The 17,881-nt window shown below is 36.2% G+C and overlaps 1 protein-coding gene across 1 annotated transcript in view; it reads right to left on the bottom strand.

Annotated features, from left to right (window-relative positions):
- The window catches only part of FBXO3 (F-box protein 3), a 33,567-nt gene that overhangs the window by 2,301 nt on the left and 13,385 nt on the right, over window positions 1-17,881 (bottom strand). The window contains exons 4-10 of the mRNA XM_011965548.1: window positions 15,274-15,388; window positions 12,567-12,771; window positions 11,239-11,284; window positions 8,305-8,389; window positions 7,324-7,446; window positions 5,566-5,681; window positions 3,898-4,088 (exon numbers count right to left, since the gene is read on the bottom strand). Coding sequence (XP_011820938.1) covers window positions 3,898-4,088; window positions 5,566-5,681; window positions 7,324-7,446; window positions 8,305-8,389; window positions 11,239-11,284; window positions 12,567-12,771; window positions 15,274-15,388 — 881 coding nt within the window. The remainder of the gene's footprint in view (window positions 1-3,897; window positions 4,089-5,565; window positions 5,682-7,323; window positions 7,447-8,304; window positions 8,390-11,238; window positions 11,285-12,566; window positions 12,772-15,273; window positions 15,389-17,881) is intronic.

Raw genomic sequence — 17,881 nt, 5'->3', positions numbered from 1 at the left:
TAAGATCAACCCACACTGGAGGGAAATGACAGCCTCTATTTTTAAATTACTTTGATGGAGGCTCTCAGATTAGGACAGTAGTGATGTTGAACGTGCATCTGAATATCTCTTGGAAATGTCAATTCTGCCCATGCAATGTCTCTACTCAAGCCATGACTTACTCTGCTGTCAATGTTCTCTCTCACACATTTGAAGACACAATGGGAGGAGTTGCTACATTGAACAGAATTCTGAACAGTAAGGACCTACTGGGTACTCTGGAAAGTATGGGGCAACCTGGGGCATGATGTCAGCCACAGTCCTTCCACCAAGGCTTTTATGGTGTTGCGTGATCCAGCACCCCATTATCCCTCTGATCTCATCTCCAGCCCCTCTCCCCGTAGTTCACTGCACTCCAACTACACTGGCCTCCTTGGGTCAAGCACACCAAGCACATTATTGTTTCAGAACCTCTACATGTGCTGCTCCTTTGCTTCAAACACTCGTCTCCCACATATCCACCTAATTCCCTTTGCTCCTTTCACGTTTCAGCTTAAATGTCACTGAGGTCTCTCCTGACCCATCTTTATATTAGAACAACCTAACAATACATTCTTTATCTCTTTTACTCTGCTGTTTCTCCATAGCACTTATTACTACTTAACATAAGGACACAGTGTTTATTGTTACAGTTTGTTTCTTTGAATTGGAATGTAAATTTCAAGGCAGGAAATTTGATTATATTGTTTATCACAGTACTCAATAAATAGCTGTTGTACAAGCAAATGAATTAATGTAGGGGAAAGGAAATGTGTCACTTAGGATTTATTATAACACTAACAATAACAGAGAAAATATACACTGATATGACTTATAGACATTACATTCTTTTTATCTTTGGATTTATTTGTTTAATCTAAGGAATGAAGACTTTGAAATTCAGTTAGGAGGTCCAAAAGGTGGGAAAGGGAAAGGCTTGGGAAGTTCTAAAACATGTTATCTGAGTAGTATGATTATTAATTATCTTAATGAAGAAGAAAACAGAAAAACTGTTAAAGAACTCAATGTGGCTAAGGAGAGAGATTGCTCAGAAAAGAAGTGTACACACACACACAGCAGATGCAGAAAGGAACACACAGAGAGTGGAAATGTGCAGCCGGAGCCTCTAAAAGTGCCCCCAACAAGCCAAACACGCATACCACCTAGACCAAGAAAAGACGTAAGACCAACTAATGCATATTTCCAAGAGGCATTCCAAGGAGAAAGAAAAAGGAAGTGTTAAGCCTACGAATTAATCAGACTGGTAGAGGATGAAAAAGCAGAACAATTCTCCATATCAGGAAACTAATATTCAAACAGGAAAGGTCAACAAATACAACGCCCATGGCTTTTTTAATGTCGGTAAGAAGTAAGTCCAGAATTCTCATTTTATTTCTCATCCTTGAGAGAAAACATTTTCCACAAGGTAGGTCAAGATTTTATATGTTTATTTGTGGTTAGAAGGAAACGAAAACTAATAAGAAAGAACATAGTTAAGGGAGAGCTGAACATGAAATGGGTTTATTATTGTCATTTAAAAAGGAACTAATAAGTAAATCTTGTAAAACTTTCTCAGTTTTAATTTCTGATATGGTAAGTGTTAATACAATCAACATAAGCAAGAATTCTTCGGAGTCCTCAGTAAGTTTTTAGAGTTTCAGGGGGTCATGAGACTGAAAGTTGACAACCGCTGTCCTTAAATAAAGACTACTTTACACCCACCCTAACAAACATTAAAAACAAACAAGATGCCAAAGGATCAAGTTGACCCAATAGTAACTCAACTGCCTACCAAAACAAACCTCAATGCTCTTTAAACTTTAGGACAAGGAATATTATCAGCAATAAAGATGGAGATTTCATAATGATGAAAGAATTATGTCATTAAAAATACATCATAATCCTTAGCATATTTGCATATAATTATACAGCCTCAAAATACATGAAGCAAACCTGATAGGCCTAAAAAGAGAAACAAAAAACTATAATTATATTTGGAGATTTCAACAATCATCTCTCACTTGTTGATAGGACAAAGACCAAAAAAAAAAAAAAATGAACAAGTATACAGAAGACTTGAAAAACACTGTCCACCAATTTGACCTATCATTTGTAGAATAATATTCCCCAAAATAGCAGAATGTACATTATTTTCAAATATACAAGGATCATTTACCAAGATAAACCATAATTTTGGGCCATAAAACATTTAGGATTGAAAATACAGAGCAAATTCTCTAACCACAATAAATTTAAAAAATCAAGTCAAAAGATAACTGAAAACTCCCCAAATGTTTGAAAATTAACACATTTCTAGAAAAGTCATAGATCAAAATTAAATTACAAGGGAAATCTAACACTATTTTGAACTACACGTTCATGAAAACACATCACAACTTGTGAAATGCAGCTAAAACAGTGCTTGGAGAGAAAAAAGGTCTAAAATTACTAATATAAACTTCTACCTTAAAAAAGCTAGAAGAAAAGCAAATTAAACTCAAAGTAGAAGGAAAGAAATAAAGATAACTGCAGAAATCAATGCAATAGAAAATAAGCAAATAGAGAAAATTAGTAAAACCAAAAGTTGCTCCTTTAAATGATCAATAAAAATTATAAACCCCTAGCTAAAGCAATGAACAAAAGATATAAATTAACAATATTAAGAACAAAAGAGGACATGTGATTATGGCTTTTGTAGCCATTAAAAGGATATCAAGGGAATACTGTCAATAACTTTATACCAATAAATTCAACATTTAGATGGAATGGACAAATTCCTTGAAAGGCACAAATTACCAAAACTGAAACAAGAAGAAACAGAAAATATGAATATTAAAGAAATTAAATTCAAATTTCAAAATTTTTCCACAAACAGAACTCTAGCCCCTGATAACTTCACTGATAAATCATATCAAACATGTAAGGATAAGATTATTCCAAACTCATACAGATACTGGGCCAGTCAAAAAAGGAATTCTGTTATCCTAAGTAGCAAATTCCCAGTACTGGAAATACAGTTTCTGGCATTCCTCCACTGGGAAGAAAGCTAAATCTTCACTTCCAAACGCACACTGTAGATTCTTTTCACTAGATATGCCACACAGGTAATGGCCCAAAGTCTCATTATCAGCCTTCTCTTTCCAAACTGTAGTTGAAAATGTGTCAGCTCTGGGTCAGATTAATATCATGTCCATCTTCCCAAATTTATACCCATCCATCAGGGTCATTCCAGAAGCTAGAGGGTATTTTCCAAAGATTCAACACCTACAACTCAATTGCACTCTGGGTATATAATTCATATTTTATCCCCATTGTATAACTGGAGCTTCATAATTTTCTTTAATCATGTTATAGTCTCTAAGATTGGGGTTACTGTTACACTTGTCATAAGGTAACCCTAAAAACAAGATTTTAATAATATACCTAGTTGACTTAAGAAATGATCCCAGAGAGACTGCCAAAAGTATACATCTACACATTAAATTTTCTTTATAATGATCTTTCTGGAATATTTGTTTATTTGACATTAAATTGGAAGTTTGAGCAAAAACACTGTAAGAAGTTGTTTTCCCAGTCTTAAAGCTGATTCTAACTGGTCTAATGTGGTATTTCTCCTAATCTAAAACATTTAGGCCACTGAACAGTGAAAAAGAAGTTGAATCTTTAAAACAGATAGCAGAAATTCTCTGGTTAGAGACTATGGAGCCTCATTTACTTGTCCATTTCTCTCAATAAATTCACATGACCCCCAAGATATTTCCTCAAAATCTCTACGGTTCTCTGGAATGCAATTTATAAACTTAACTACTTGCCTGCCTTATCTGCAGTGTTAACCCTACAAAGTCACGTAAATCAGCACTAGAGGAAAATTTAACTTACCAATCGGGCTATAGACACCCTGAATGTTGGACATGCCATATGGAATCGGGGAATGGCAACATTAAAGATCTTGTCTTTAAAGTAAAGAAAGTGGAAGGTATAATATCCTTCCATATATCCTGATGTTGTAGAGAATGTGGTACAGCTTGTGTATTCATATACCCGACCTGGGCTGATGATTGGAAATTCACCTGCAGGGAAAACAGTAACAATAAACCAAAGTATAAAATTCATTTATTACAATAAATAAGGTATGGTCTCCATGGCATTATGTAAACTACATAATAGTAAATGCACAGTTAGAAAAAAAAATTCCAAAAGAAAATGTAACAAAATGTTAACAGTGATAGGACAATGAGTAGGTATTTTATTCCTCTTCACCTTTTTTTTTTTTTTTTTTGAGATAGAGTCTTGCACTGTTGCCCAGGCTGGAGTGCAGTGGCATGATCTCAGCTCACTACAACCTCCACCTCCCAGGTTCAAGCGATTCTCCTGCCTCAGCCTCCCAAGTAGCTGGGATTACAAGTGCCTGCCACCATGCCCGGCTAATCTTTGTATTTTTAGTAGAGGCAGGGTTTTGCCACGTTGGTCAGACTGGTCTGAAACTCCCGACCTCAGGTGATTCGCCCACCTTGGCCTCCCAAAGTTCTGGGATATCAGGTAGGAGCCACTGCGCCTAGCCCTCTCAACATTTTTTTAATGTATTCCTCAAATTCCCTACAATGTAGAAGGTGGGAAGTATCTAGTGAAAAAAAACAAACAAACAAACAGAACAGAACAGGCACGTTTCTTTTTCAAAAAGCTTTGAGGCATTGAAGACACAACCTTTAAAATATGAGTAATAAAAAGCATTACAGACACCAGTTCAAACAGAGATAAGGGTAATCTAAATATTTTTAAAGTAGCAAGAAACAGAAACCTAAAACTGTGAAGATGCATCCTAAGCATTCAGATCAGACAAAATGGCACTCACAAGGGACAGTCCTTACACCACTGGACCAAATGGCAGAAAAAGAACTGTGGTTTAATAAAGCCTCTCTCTTAGCACTAGATCCAGAAAATATTCCTGGACTCAAGCCCAGGAAAAAAAATTTGTTAAGTAAACATGTAGATCTATTCATAGCAATGAATTTAGAAAACCTTAAACTGGATTCTGCATATGCTTAGGACTGATAACAGAAGTACATAGCATAAATATGTTATTTTCCTGGAGCACATATTCAAACCTGAAGAATCTGAGGGCTCAGAGACTTCAGATAATCATAATCTTTAAGAAAGCCAAATGACAATGGTAACCCCAACTAAAGTGACTGAAATCCACAAACAATAAAAATTCATGCCATTAATTTTAACATTTCCCCCCAAACTTCAAAAAAACATGACCAATACAAAATTTATTTCCCCTTTCTGCCCTATGTGTTCTAACCCACAAAATATAATGAATAATGAACCAGTTAAAAAAAAAATGAAGGAAAAGCAAAGAACCCCAGGTGATCCACAGAAAGGGAAATCAATCCCTGAATAATTGAGTTTGCTATTATTTTAGAAAAGTTAATGCTTAAGGGATTAAATTAATAGGATAATGACCTTTTATGTTATATTTATGATGCAAAGTCTAAGACTTCTCCTAAGGAATTAATGTATAAACCTAAATCTTGGGTTCCATACCAACTACTCCAGGTCCTTGAACTTCTTCCACGTCACCCTTAGCATTTGTTATTCTCCAATAGCGACTGTCCAACTGACAGGCCTTCTCAGGAAGTGCATCCTTTGACATTTCAATCCTAGAGAAGGGAATGGGGTGGTAAAGACAAAAATCTGGCTTGTTTCTTTGGTTTAAGAGATACACTATTCAGGCTAACACTATGAAGAAAAATTTCCAAAAAATTAAGAAACCCAACCCAAAGTCCATGTTAGCCATCTATTTTTCTAAGTTCTCAAAGATACTGGCTTCATTAGCTGGATCCCTCTACAAAAATGCTTTTACTCAACTTACGCATTTGACTGTCAGTGTGGATCAACAATAGAAAGGGCAACACAAAATATGCAACATAATGGTAACAACAATCTTTTGCTGTTCAAATAAAGATCAATTTGGCAAATGCTTTCTAGAAGATAGTGTCATGAAAAACTTCTGGAGAACTGAAAGTCTCTCTTTAACTGCATAAGGTTATACAACCCATTTCCCTTTTTTCCATTAGTTTCTAGAAAGTTTAAGGCAAAACGGCACCAGTTACTGGGATTACACCTTTTTTGTTTGAGACAGGGTCTCACTCTGCCACCCAGGCTGGAGTGCAGTGGCGTAATCTTGGGCTCACTGCTGCCTTGACATCCTAGGCTGAAGCCATCCTTCTGCCTCAGCCCCTCCAGTAGCCTGGACTACAGGCATGTGCCACTATACCAGGATAATTTTTTTTGAAATTTTTGTAGAGACAAGGTCTCACTATGTTGTCCAGGCTGGTCTTGAACTCCTAAGCTCAAACAATCCTCCCACCTTGGCCTCCCAAAGTGCTGCGACTATAGGCGTGGGCCACCACGTCCAGCCTGGGATTACACTTTGACTCTGTTTCCCAATGCTATCGCTTTCCCCTTTCCCTAGGAATCTAGTGTCTCTTATTTTCACTCTGAGTATCCTATAAGTATGCGTTGATATGTTTATTTTGAGCACATCTCAATCCTAGGCAGGATCTAAATCAAACAAGTAAAACAACAAATATCTATACATGTGTACTTGGATATAGCAAAGGTTGCATACAGTATCTAAATCCTAGGATGCTTCCAGGTAGTTATATTTTACTAAAATACTTCCAGTATGCATATATGCATGTATGTGTATTTTAAAATATACTTATATATAACATAAAACACATAAAAATATATTTTAAAACACAGTATTCTTAATCCCTTAGGGCAATGAGTTATCTTTGTGTCATAGCACAGAATACTTCTAACTAATATAAATTTAAAATATTTGCTTCTTATTTAATAAAATTCAACGTCTAACACTATGTCTGGCATCCATGAAGCACGCAATACACATTTATTAGATTTTTAAAATTGAATATAAATAGGCCACATGAAATTTAAAATGCATGACTTTATTATGGCAATTTGACAGCTTCTAGAATACATTACAACTTAGAGCTTTAATGACGACTACAACTTAGTGGTCCATTTCCACAGTACCTGGCACAATACTTAATACCCAGTATATTTTCAAGAAATAACTTAAATAACTTAGAGGTTAATATGAAGTCCAAGTCCTCCATGACCACTATCTTAGAGAAAATGTATCCACCTTCCTCCCAACTTCAGCAAGTTCTTTCAAAATGTGTCTTACATATCATGTCGAATGGGACAATAGCAACATGTCCATTGGATATATCCCACCATTAACTGAAAGGCGACCCCATTTAAAATTCTCACCTGATTCGGTATGTGAAGAAATAGTGGGGTGGATGTACAGAGCTAAGTTCTGGTAGAAACGATGTGGAAACGGAAACAGTAATATCCCCAGTTGTTGCTACACACTCTGGATCATGAACATATCTAGGTAATTTAAAAATTAAACATTTTAAAATCTACAGGATTTAAAAGATACAATGCAAAATAGGTTATACTTTAGGACAAAAAATTTAAATCATATTTCAGACTCAGAAAAGTTCAATAATATTTGGGTATAGTCCTATGAAACTTAGAAGGAAACTAGAAACAAACTATAAAACCTTGGTAACTCTGGATCAGTAATGACAGCAATCAAGGTTCAATGATCAGTGGTTCCAATAATGGACTGGTAATTAGCTTGGAAACAAAAATGAGCTTATTCAGTTTCCAGGGCTAAGGAAACTTTTGGGACATCTGAAAACCCAGCTACATGATGGCTAATGCTAAATGATGGCTCTGACAATAAAAATGTGCAACTATGCTGTTCCCAGAAGCCTCTAATGTATAATCAGTCTATCATTTCTGCCAACCAGGCTATTATGAACCAGTATTACCTCCAATACTATCTAAAATACCTGAATGTTCCATTTAGAGATAATAAATATTTGCCAGGAATTAACAGTTACTGAGTTGCTATTCATAATAAATCTATCAGTTGCCAAATAACTTTTTGGTTTTTTTTCAAAAATAAATTATATAGATACTATTAACCCATAGTTTCTAAATCAAAATCACCTTTTTCTTGATTCTTCCGGATAGGAAAAATACCAGTTGTCTAAGCATTTAGATGTTTGGCTTTAAGGTGAGAATAAAATAGTGAGATTGAAGACAATCTTCTATTATCAATCTCAATAGAGAGGTTTTATTATCAACCTTCTTGGGAAACTTCATTTCATGATCTGTGAGTTATAATTTTTCTCTGATTTACAATCATTTCAATCCAAAAAGACCTAAATAAAATACCTGAAAATTTGGTCTCTGATGATAGGGAAGCCACCTGATACAACATTTTTGACATAAGAGGTAAACCAGTCAGTAAAAGTAGCACCTATAAACCAGGAAAAGGAGAAAAAAAGAAAAGAACAAATAGTTTTATAAAATCTATATAGGAAACAATTGTAATTCCTCTATACTTTACAGTATGATACCAAAACTAGAAACATTTATAGATATAATTGTGCTAATCATTTATAAGGTCAATTTCTATTCTCAATTCTATCTACCTTATTTCCTTGGGATTCTCCCCCTTTTCATCCCCCCAACTATTGTTAGAGAATCCGCCAACGACCTTCAAACTATTTTTTTACACTTACAATTAATCAAATTTTAAACTTTAATTCATTCTGGTACAAGAATGAAAAGCCTTCTTTCTGTAATTTATTGAACATATAGAACAAAGAAGATACAGCTATGTCTAGGAAGAAACTACAAGAAAAATATCAGTACCTATTCTCAGACTTCCCTGGTCCAGGTACATCCTGACTCAAGCACAAAATTTTGGCAGAAGCCAGGCTCAGTCTGGACATCTACCAGGGACATGGCATTGTGGAGTTCTGTGCATCAAGCCAATCCCAAAGTGGTCTAGTTGCACACTACTATAGATTTAATTGCACAGCGGTCCTCCATATTCTTAGTGACCAGCTCAAAGCAGAAAAGGATTACTGGAACAGTCTAGTCCAGACCATATATCAGTGATCTAATGATTGGATTATAACAAGTATTTACATGAATTAATAATGTTTACCCCTTCTAGGTAATATTTAACATAAGTCTGTCAGACCCCCCATTATTTACTGTTAATACATCTCAGTGCCTAGAACATATTAGTCCTTTAATTAATTTTGTTCAATGAATTTCTTTGTAATCTGGTTTCAATTAACCCAGTTTCTACACTCTGTCACACTGAATGTCATATGCTAAATGTGTAGTGTTTACTAATTATTCTATTTAGGGAATGACAGAAGATACATTTTGGCTTATATCTAAGGGTACAAGGCTTTAAGCTTTTAAAAGGTATCAACTGAGAGAAGGTAAACTATAATAGTTGGCTCTTTTCTCAATATCTATTAATGACCCATTCTGACCCATTATTTATTAAACACTTGTATTCAAGGTTCATTGATCATGTACCTACTTTGAGTAAGATATTAAGAAGCTATATAATGTCATTAAAATTCATAGAGGGTATAATTTTACATTTTTAGCACTAGTAATTTCTCTGAATTTTAAAAAATCATATATATGTATATTTTGTGGAAAAAATGTTATATAAGTAGAGACAAATTTGTGGTTTGCATAAAAAGATTGGCATGGTGTATTTTAATCTACCTTATTTTATTACAATACGGACCAGAGTGTATTCTTTAAGATGAGGACAGACTAGGCTGCACTCACTACTAAACTTATCTGACAGATTCCAGTTTTCTTAAATATCTATTAATAGCACACTGACCACCAGTTTATGCTATTTTGTGTGTTACCAGTCTAAACAAACTTAGTTGAATCAAGATGCAATTTATATGTTCTAAGGTAATTTACCTTTTAAAGTGAGCCCATGTGTTGGGGTCTCTCTGATGGTTCTGGAGCTTTTTCAAGGCAGCTGAAAGGAAGCTCCTTTTTTGTCCTTTCTCCCCGCATTAACTTCCCACGTCATCTCTTCTCAGTGTCTCTCAATCTTTTGCTTTGCTCTCCCATTTTAAGAGAAATCCCAGCTACTGGCATAGTATTATTACACCTTAGTACTCTGCTGGAGTGGTGAGGTTCTACACACCATGTCAGATGAGCACCAAACTAAGAGTAAGGAACTCACAGAGGCTGGGCAGCAGCTTACCTTAGCACTTGGCTGCCTTTCATTTATAAACTGAGTAGCACTGCTGGACCACAGCCACTATGGTAATCTCTGAAAGTGTGTGCTATGCAAAAATACCAACGAGGGCAGTGAGCATAGGAAACAGCTCCAGAGGGTGCTTAACTTAGAAACCAGAGACCACATGAGTCAGAGTGAGCTGAAAGCTAGGACCTACATTTAAAAGCTTTTTATAACTTACTAGGTAAGGGTGAGATCTTGATATTGTGAAGTACACCATGAACGTGGATGTGCCATAGTATGGAACAAATAGTGTTCAAAGTTCCAATGAGATACATTGTTCATTGTTCAAAGTTCCAATGAGAAGACAGAATTGAATACAAATGCCTTAGTCTATAAGGACCCTTTACTATTCATATATGGAGATGTTTAATATATGTCACTCAGCACCCTTAAAAAGCAGAATGGACAGTCTGGAAGCTTCTCTAGATGACCAAAATCCAAACAAGACAAGACGGGATAAATAGCAAAGGGGTGAGCTGTAGTTACTTACAAATTGAAGGGTTCTCAAAACCTATAAGCAATACTCTTTTAAGGCCAAGAAAAACTAGTTGTTTTACCAAGGAGTTTATGAGGTATAGAGTTTATATTAGTCCCTAAACACTGTTGCTTTAGAGGTCTCTAACGTGACTTAGTATCTTAATGCTACTGCATTAGCACCAAAAGAGAAAAAGTTTAAAGTTGCTTTATGTATCTGTATCTCCAATTATACATGAATATAATGAATAATACACGTGCATTAAGAAAAATATATACACATTCACAGCAATTCTGCGTATTTCATTGCCTTATAGAAGAGTCCTCAGAGCATGAGATTGTATATGGATTGGCTTTTTTCAAAATTAAAATATTCAATACAAAAACTGTTCTAATGAAAACCTAGATGCAGTACTTTATAAACCAGCAAACCTTAAAGAAATCCAAGTATGAAATTGCCAGCTGCTAAAGTAGCTGAAAAAGTTTTTACCAATTTAATTTTTTTATGATATCCAGGAAGAAGAAGCGGGAAAAAAGACTTTTTTCTTTCCTACCTATAATAAACATGTCAATAGCAGCTGGATTTCGAGCCATTTGGTCCTAGGTGAGAAAAAGAATACAATCGATAAAAACATATTTTACTTAATTTTTCATTGTTCACTATCTGTATCTTTCCCTGGAGATGAGGCAAAACAGATAAAAATAAAGTTGAAATAAGAAGATATATGGCTTGTTATCCTAGAAGAAAGGGTTCTGAATCAGAGTCAAGAGATTTGAACAATTCTAGGTTACTCACTCTTCTCAGTAAATGGAGAGACCAAGCTACCATCCTACAACCTTACAGAGACATCAAGTCAAAAATGAGATAAAAAGTATGAAAATGCTTTAAAAAGTTAGAAGCTATAAAAGCTCTTTAAATATGTAAAATGTTAGGTAGAGTCACAAGTCTCAACTACAAAAAGCATTTTCTTTTTATTTTTTATTTTTGAGAGGGAGCCTTGCTCTGTTGCCCAGGCTGGAATGCAGTGGCTTGATCTCAGCTCACTATGACCTCCGTCTCCTGGATTCAAGCAATTCTCCTGCCTCAGCCTCCCCAAGTAGCTGGGACTACAGGCGTGCGCCACCACACCTGGTTAATTTTTGTGTGTTTTTTTTTTTCAGTAGAGATGGGGTTTTGCCATGATGGCTAGGCTGGTCTCAAACTTCTGATCTCAGTTGATCCACCTGCCTCAGCCTCCCAAAGTGCTGAGATCACAGGTGTCAGCCACCACACCCAGCCAAAATTTAGAATTTTATATTTTAAATTCCTTTTTTAAGTAAAAAGTTCATATCAAGGCAAAAATGAAGGCAGAGGGTGTGTAACTGAGAAATTACTGAGAACTTAAAATTATTTTTTCATTTTTATTAAATGAAACCAATACCATAATATTTTCTGTGGTTACATTAAAATAATAAAAGTCTCCTAAAAAAAGAACTACATTTTTTGATATGTCAAATACTCACTGAAGAAAGTTTTAAAAGTTTCTATTGCACTCAAAGCATGAATCAAAGGATGTTCAAAGGCTAAATTTTTGGCAAGTCTGAAACATATATTACAATTAATTACTTCAACAAAAAGCTCCTCATTAGTCTTCCTTAATATACCTTAAGACAAATCATAGCTTTTCCTCTGTATATACACTAGTTTTTTATGTCCAACTGTCAAGTTTTCTCTTGGGTTCCATGCCATTATGTCAGAATATTAACTCTAGTTAGAGAGGTCTATGACTAAAATGCATAATATTCTATACCCATTCTACAATCCTGAAAATACCTAATGCATGCATTTATACAACCATCAGAACACATCTTAATGCCATATTTAAACACACGTTCTACTTACTGGACATTGGTAGAAAACTTCATTTTTGTTTCGGCCCTCTGCAGCTTCCACTGCTATATACTGACTCAAACCAGTATGTATGCAAAAAGTTAAAGGCAGACAGTATTTCAATCCCTGTCTCTGCTGGAATCCTCCGGCAGCTGTATCGACGTCTAACAAATCTTCAGAACGATAGTGATTAGACAGTGCCATGCTTCCCAATAACCTGAGGAGCATACAGACTCAAACATGTAATACCTGGCAGTGCCAAACAGCTGTGCTTCATCTTTCTGATGAATAATAATTTCCCACTCACAACTTTATGAGTACTAATTAACATGACAATTCCAAATCAGGAATACCCAAAGCACTATAATTTCTAAATATTTAATTCAAACTCTTTTGATTGGAAAAAAGATTCGATTTAAATTAAAAACTAATTAAATGTCTAAATGGCAATGTTTTAAAAAGAAATACAGTTTTATTGTTTTCAAGAATCCATCTTGCCATGATATATTGATTTGCTGGTGTTCTGCTAGCCATGTATGTATGGCCAATTTAATGTTTAAAGAAGTAAATTATCTGATGCGTTTATCTTGATACAACCTTTAGCTTACCCTGTGCAACCAGAGAGTATAAATGTAAAGCAGCTTAAACCTTGTCCAAATTTTCACAAAGTTGGATGCCTGGGGTATAAATTAATCTCATTAAATATACATACAGCAATACAGGTATCAAGGTATTCCTTGATGAGATTCCTAAGTCTCAATGCTTCAGCCATGTATAGATAAAAATCCCTGGGTTGCAATTTATGACCTATTTGTCATGTCGGTTCTGGGCAACTTTTCTAACAAAGTTCTCTCCTGTTTGCTCTTAAAATCTGACAATTTTTCAACTTTGTCAAGTTTCAGTTCAATAGGAAAAAATAGCCAATAATTTAGGGTCATCTAGTCCTAACTGACTTCTGTTTCTGACCTATACCCAATATTTGATTTCTTTCTTTTTCTGACACAGGATCTCGTTCTGTTACCCAGGCTGGAGTGCAGTGGCTTACTGCAGCCCCAAACTCCTGAGCTCAAGAGATCCACAGGTCCCGAGTAGCTGGAGCTATCGGTGCATGCTACCAAGTCTGGCTAATTGTTTGTAACTTAATTTTTTATAGAGACAGGCAGGATCTTGCTATGCTACCCAGGTTGGTCTTGAACTCCTGACTGCAGGAGTCCTCCTGCCTTGGCATCCCAAAGAGCTAGTTTCAGGCGTGAGCCACCGTGCCCTGCCCCCAATATTTGACTTCTGAAGGCTACCTTGTAATCTCAATGTGATTACCTCCGGGATTCCCTATACTCATTCAACCCTCATCTGAAATTGTAACAGAGTCTCACATGATTCTTCACATACAAAGGAACACCAGGTTCCAATAAGAACAATGCAAAGTTCTCCTTAAATTCTTATTAGCATTTCACAAGCACAATGTCTCTGAAATAGCTGACTTTCATAAAAGTGCGAAAGGAGTAGGCCCATTCAAAGCACAGCCTTCTAAAACTGTGGGTGAATTCTGATGACTACTGCATGGTCCACTTTTACCCAAGAGTTCCACCATGTAAGGTGGATATGGTTGGCTGGAAGGCTGAGGCAGGAGGGTCCCTTGAGCCTAGGAGTTCAAGACTAGCCTGGGCAATATAGTAAGACCCCACCTCTAAAAATAATAATAATAAATAAAAATTTAAAATAATAAAAGTTTGTAAAACAAATCTTAAAAAAAACAAATAAATAAAGCTGAGCAAGGCACAGTGGTATATGCCTGTAGCCCCAACTACTTGGGAGGCAGAGGCAGGAAGATTGCTTGAGCCCAGGAGTTAAATACCACTAGCCTGGCAATATAGCAAGACACCATCTCTTGGAAAAAAAAAAAAGGCTGGATGCGTGGGTTGCATCTGTAATCCCAGCACTTTAGGAGGCTGAGGCAGGAATTGCTTGAGCCCAGGAATTCAAGACCAGCCTGGGCAACATGGCAAGACCCCATCTCTACAAAAAATACAAAAAAGTAGCCAGGCGTGATGGTGCGCCTGTACTTCTAGTTACTGGGACAGCTGAGGTGGCAGGATCGCTTGAGCCAGGGGAGTCAAGGCTGCAGTGAGCTGAGGTCACGCCACTATATTCCGGGCTGGGAGACAGAGCAAGACCCTGTCTCAAAAAAAAAAAAAAAAAAAAAAAGTTCCACAATGAATACTTCATTTTTTAGAATTAAATTTTAAACAGGCCATTCAACTATAGACTGTGTTTAACATGACAAAACAATTTTCTTTAGTGTAGTGTATGCGGCTCTGGACAAATGATTGCTCTTTACATGTAGAGTAGGTAGAATTTGCATCAAGCTCCCAAAATAATTTGCCTGGCCTGTAATAAGATATACATTTCAAGAGTTCTGAAGAATTTGGTTAAAATATATCGCATATACCTTTACTGTGTGTCCCATCTCCCATCCCATACCAGACTTCACTTTAACTATACCAGTATATTGATAGAAACTGTGTTTTTATGAGATATATTTATTTTGGTAAAATCTAATTCAAGCTATAGATTTTGTCTTATGGATTGCTATAAAGGAGAAAGAGGGAATTCCATGCATCTTTAATTTGTTAAGGGTAACTACAAATACAATTTATTTACTTTCATTCTAAAAAATAACTTGCATCATTAAAAATAACCAAAACATTGAATATCTTACCCAGGAACCACTAACTTCTGTCCATTGTGGATCCGGTATGAACATCGATAATCGTCAGGAAGCTTGCAGCCAATCTGCGCTTCCACAGCGTCAAGGTCTTCCTCTCGAGCACCCTCTATAAAGGCACAAAAAAGAGTGAATTGTGAAGAAGCAAGCTTAAATCTAAGAAGAAATGCAATCTATCTGCTAACTAATGAAACAATCTTGGAGTGAGTGAATTCTGTCCGAAATCTACGGCTGAAATAGAGGGAAATGAATTGAAACCTAATTTGAAGCACTGAGCAAGCAAATTTCTTAGTTTCCTCCTAACAGGGAAAACACTGGCACTTAGTAAAACATGGAAAGTGGGTACCAATGAGATCCACAATAATGTTTTCACATTATAACACAAACCTCTAAATTGCCTAAATCTAAAATATTCATACTGCCTTATTAAAAAATAATAATAATAACAAAACCCCTGGAAGTTCTCTAAACTGATGTTACTTAAGAGTTTTAACATTGACTCTCAATGGGAAATATAGGACATAAGGTATGGGTTCATGTGTGGGGAGGCCATTAACTTGAACTCTATTTTGCATGTTTGTAAATTTGCCACATATTCGAGCTTTTGAGAAGTGGGAAATAATGACAAATACCAAGAGAAGAGATCGACATTCAGCAGCAGCCCACCAGGTTGTTGGAGTAAACCTCTTGCTGAATATTGACAACAAAAAATTGGCTTGAAGACTTTCGAAGAATCACAACGGCAGGGGAGAGGGGTCTAGGAGAAGAGGGAGACTGAGAGGTGAGCCAGGCATTGGAAGCCACCTTGTCTTTAGACAAGATAAAAATTGCTGTCAATTCTGAAAGCAAATATGAGGTTGAGTGGCCAAGAAGCTGTGCAAAGCTTTAGGCAGTACCACGAGGCTAGAGGGCAAAACAACAGAGTTCAGGGTCCACAAAGGAGAGAGGGACCTGGTAAAACCCAAGGTTTTTGGGCTAGGATCCTGACTGTCATCCTAGGAAAAAGGATGAACTGAAAATAAGACTAGTCTTCATAAAGACTAAAGCCCAGCTTTCAATCATATCAATCCCTGATTGCATTACAGTGATCTGCCCATTGACTAGCTGCTAGCCAAAAGCAAAAGTAATCTCTAGAAGAAAATAACGTTACCCCAAATTTCAAATTATGTCTAGCAATAAATTAAAAACAACTAGGCCTATACAAAGACAAGATCTGACTAAAGAAAGAGAAAAAATAGAAAATAGAACCAAATCCATAATACATCGTTATTGGAGTTAGTAAACATGGACTTAAAAATAACCACAATTGATACATTCAATGAATTAAATGACAAGATCGAGTATTTCAGCAGAGAACTAGAAACTATAAAAATGAATCAAATGGAAATCTTAGAGCTGAAAAATGCAAAAACTAAAATAAGAATACACTGAAAGGGTTTAACAACAAATCATAGTTTCAAAGCTGAAGAGGGAATTATAAACTGGAAGCCAGGTCAGATGACAAAAAAGGATGGAAAAACACAAAAAGAGCCTAAGACACACATGGGAGGACATGGCAGAAAGGTCTATGATACAAGCACTGGAATCCCAGAGGGAGAGGAAAAGCAGAATGAGGCAGAAGCAGTATTTGGAGATAACAGTAGAGAATTTTCCAAAATTGATGAAAATGTCAAACCATGATTCAGAAGCACCATAAACCCTATGGAGAAAAATTACAAACAAAATAGTTATCTAGATACATCTTGGAAAACTGCTAAAATCGAAGACAAAGAGAAATTTTAAAAGCAGTGTGGGGGATAAGGTGAGTGTACAATTCCCTTCAAAAGAAAAACAGTGAGACTGACAGCTAAATTCTCTACAGAAACAATAGAAGTTAGCTGGACTCAGTGGCTCATGCATGTAATCCCAGCACTTTGGGAGGCTGAGGTGGGAGGGTGGCTTGAGGCCAGGAGTTCGAGACCAGCCTGGGCAACATAGCAAGACCCCCATCTATTAAAAAAAAAAAAGAAAGAAAGAAAGAAAAAAACTTAAAAATTAGCCAGGAATGGTGTCGCACCTGTAGTCCCAGCTACTCGGGAGACTGAGCTGGGAGGACTGCTTGAGCCCAGGAGTTGGAGGCTGCAATGGGCCATGATTGTGCCACAGCACTCCAGCCTGGGCAACAAAGCAAGACCCTGTCTTTAAAAAGAAAATAAACAATAGAAGTCAGGAGAATGATACCTTTAAAGTGATGAAGAAAAATCACTGCTGACCAAAACCCTATAACCAGTGAATATATCTTCAACAATGAAGATGAAATAAATACATGTTTAGACAAACAAAAGAAAAATTCAGCAGCAGCGGCCAGTTAAAAGAAATACCAAAAGGAATTCTTCAGGTGGAAGGAAAGTGATCCCAGATGGAAGCATGAAGACATAGGAAGGGATAAAGGCCAACCAGAAAAGGTAAATATGAAGGTTAGTCTAAAAGAATATTGAATATGTAAAATAAGAATGTTTTCAGGGAAACTAAATATGTTAAAAATCAAAATCACAAAAACCATAAATCAAAAGGCAGGAGGGAGGTGATTGGAGTTAATGCATTATAAAGTTCTTTCATTGTC

This window comes from Mandrillus leucophaeus, unplaced genomic scaffold, assembly GCF_000951045.1.
Source record: "Mandrillus leucophaeus isolate KB7577 unplaced genomic scaffold, Mleu.le_1.0 Scaffold73, whole genome shotgun sequence".
NCBI lineage: Eukaryota > Metazoa > Chordata > Mammalia > Primates > Cercopithecidae > Mandrillus > Mandrillus leucophaeus.
This window is presented reverse-complemented; position numbering and strand designations above follow the sequence as displayed.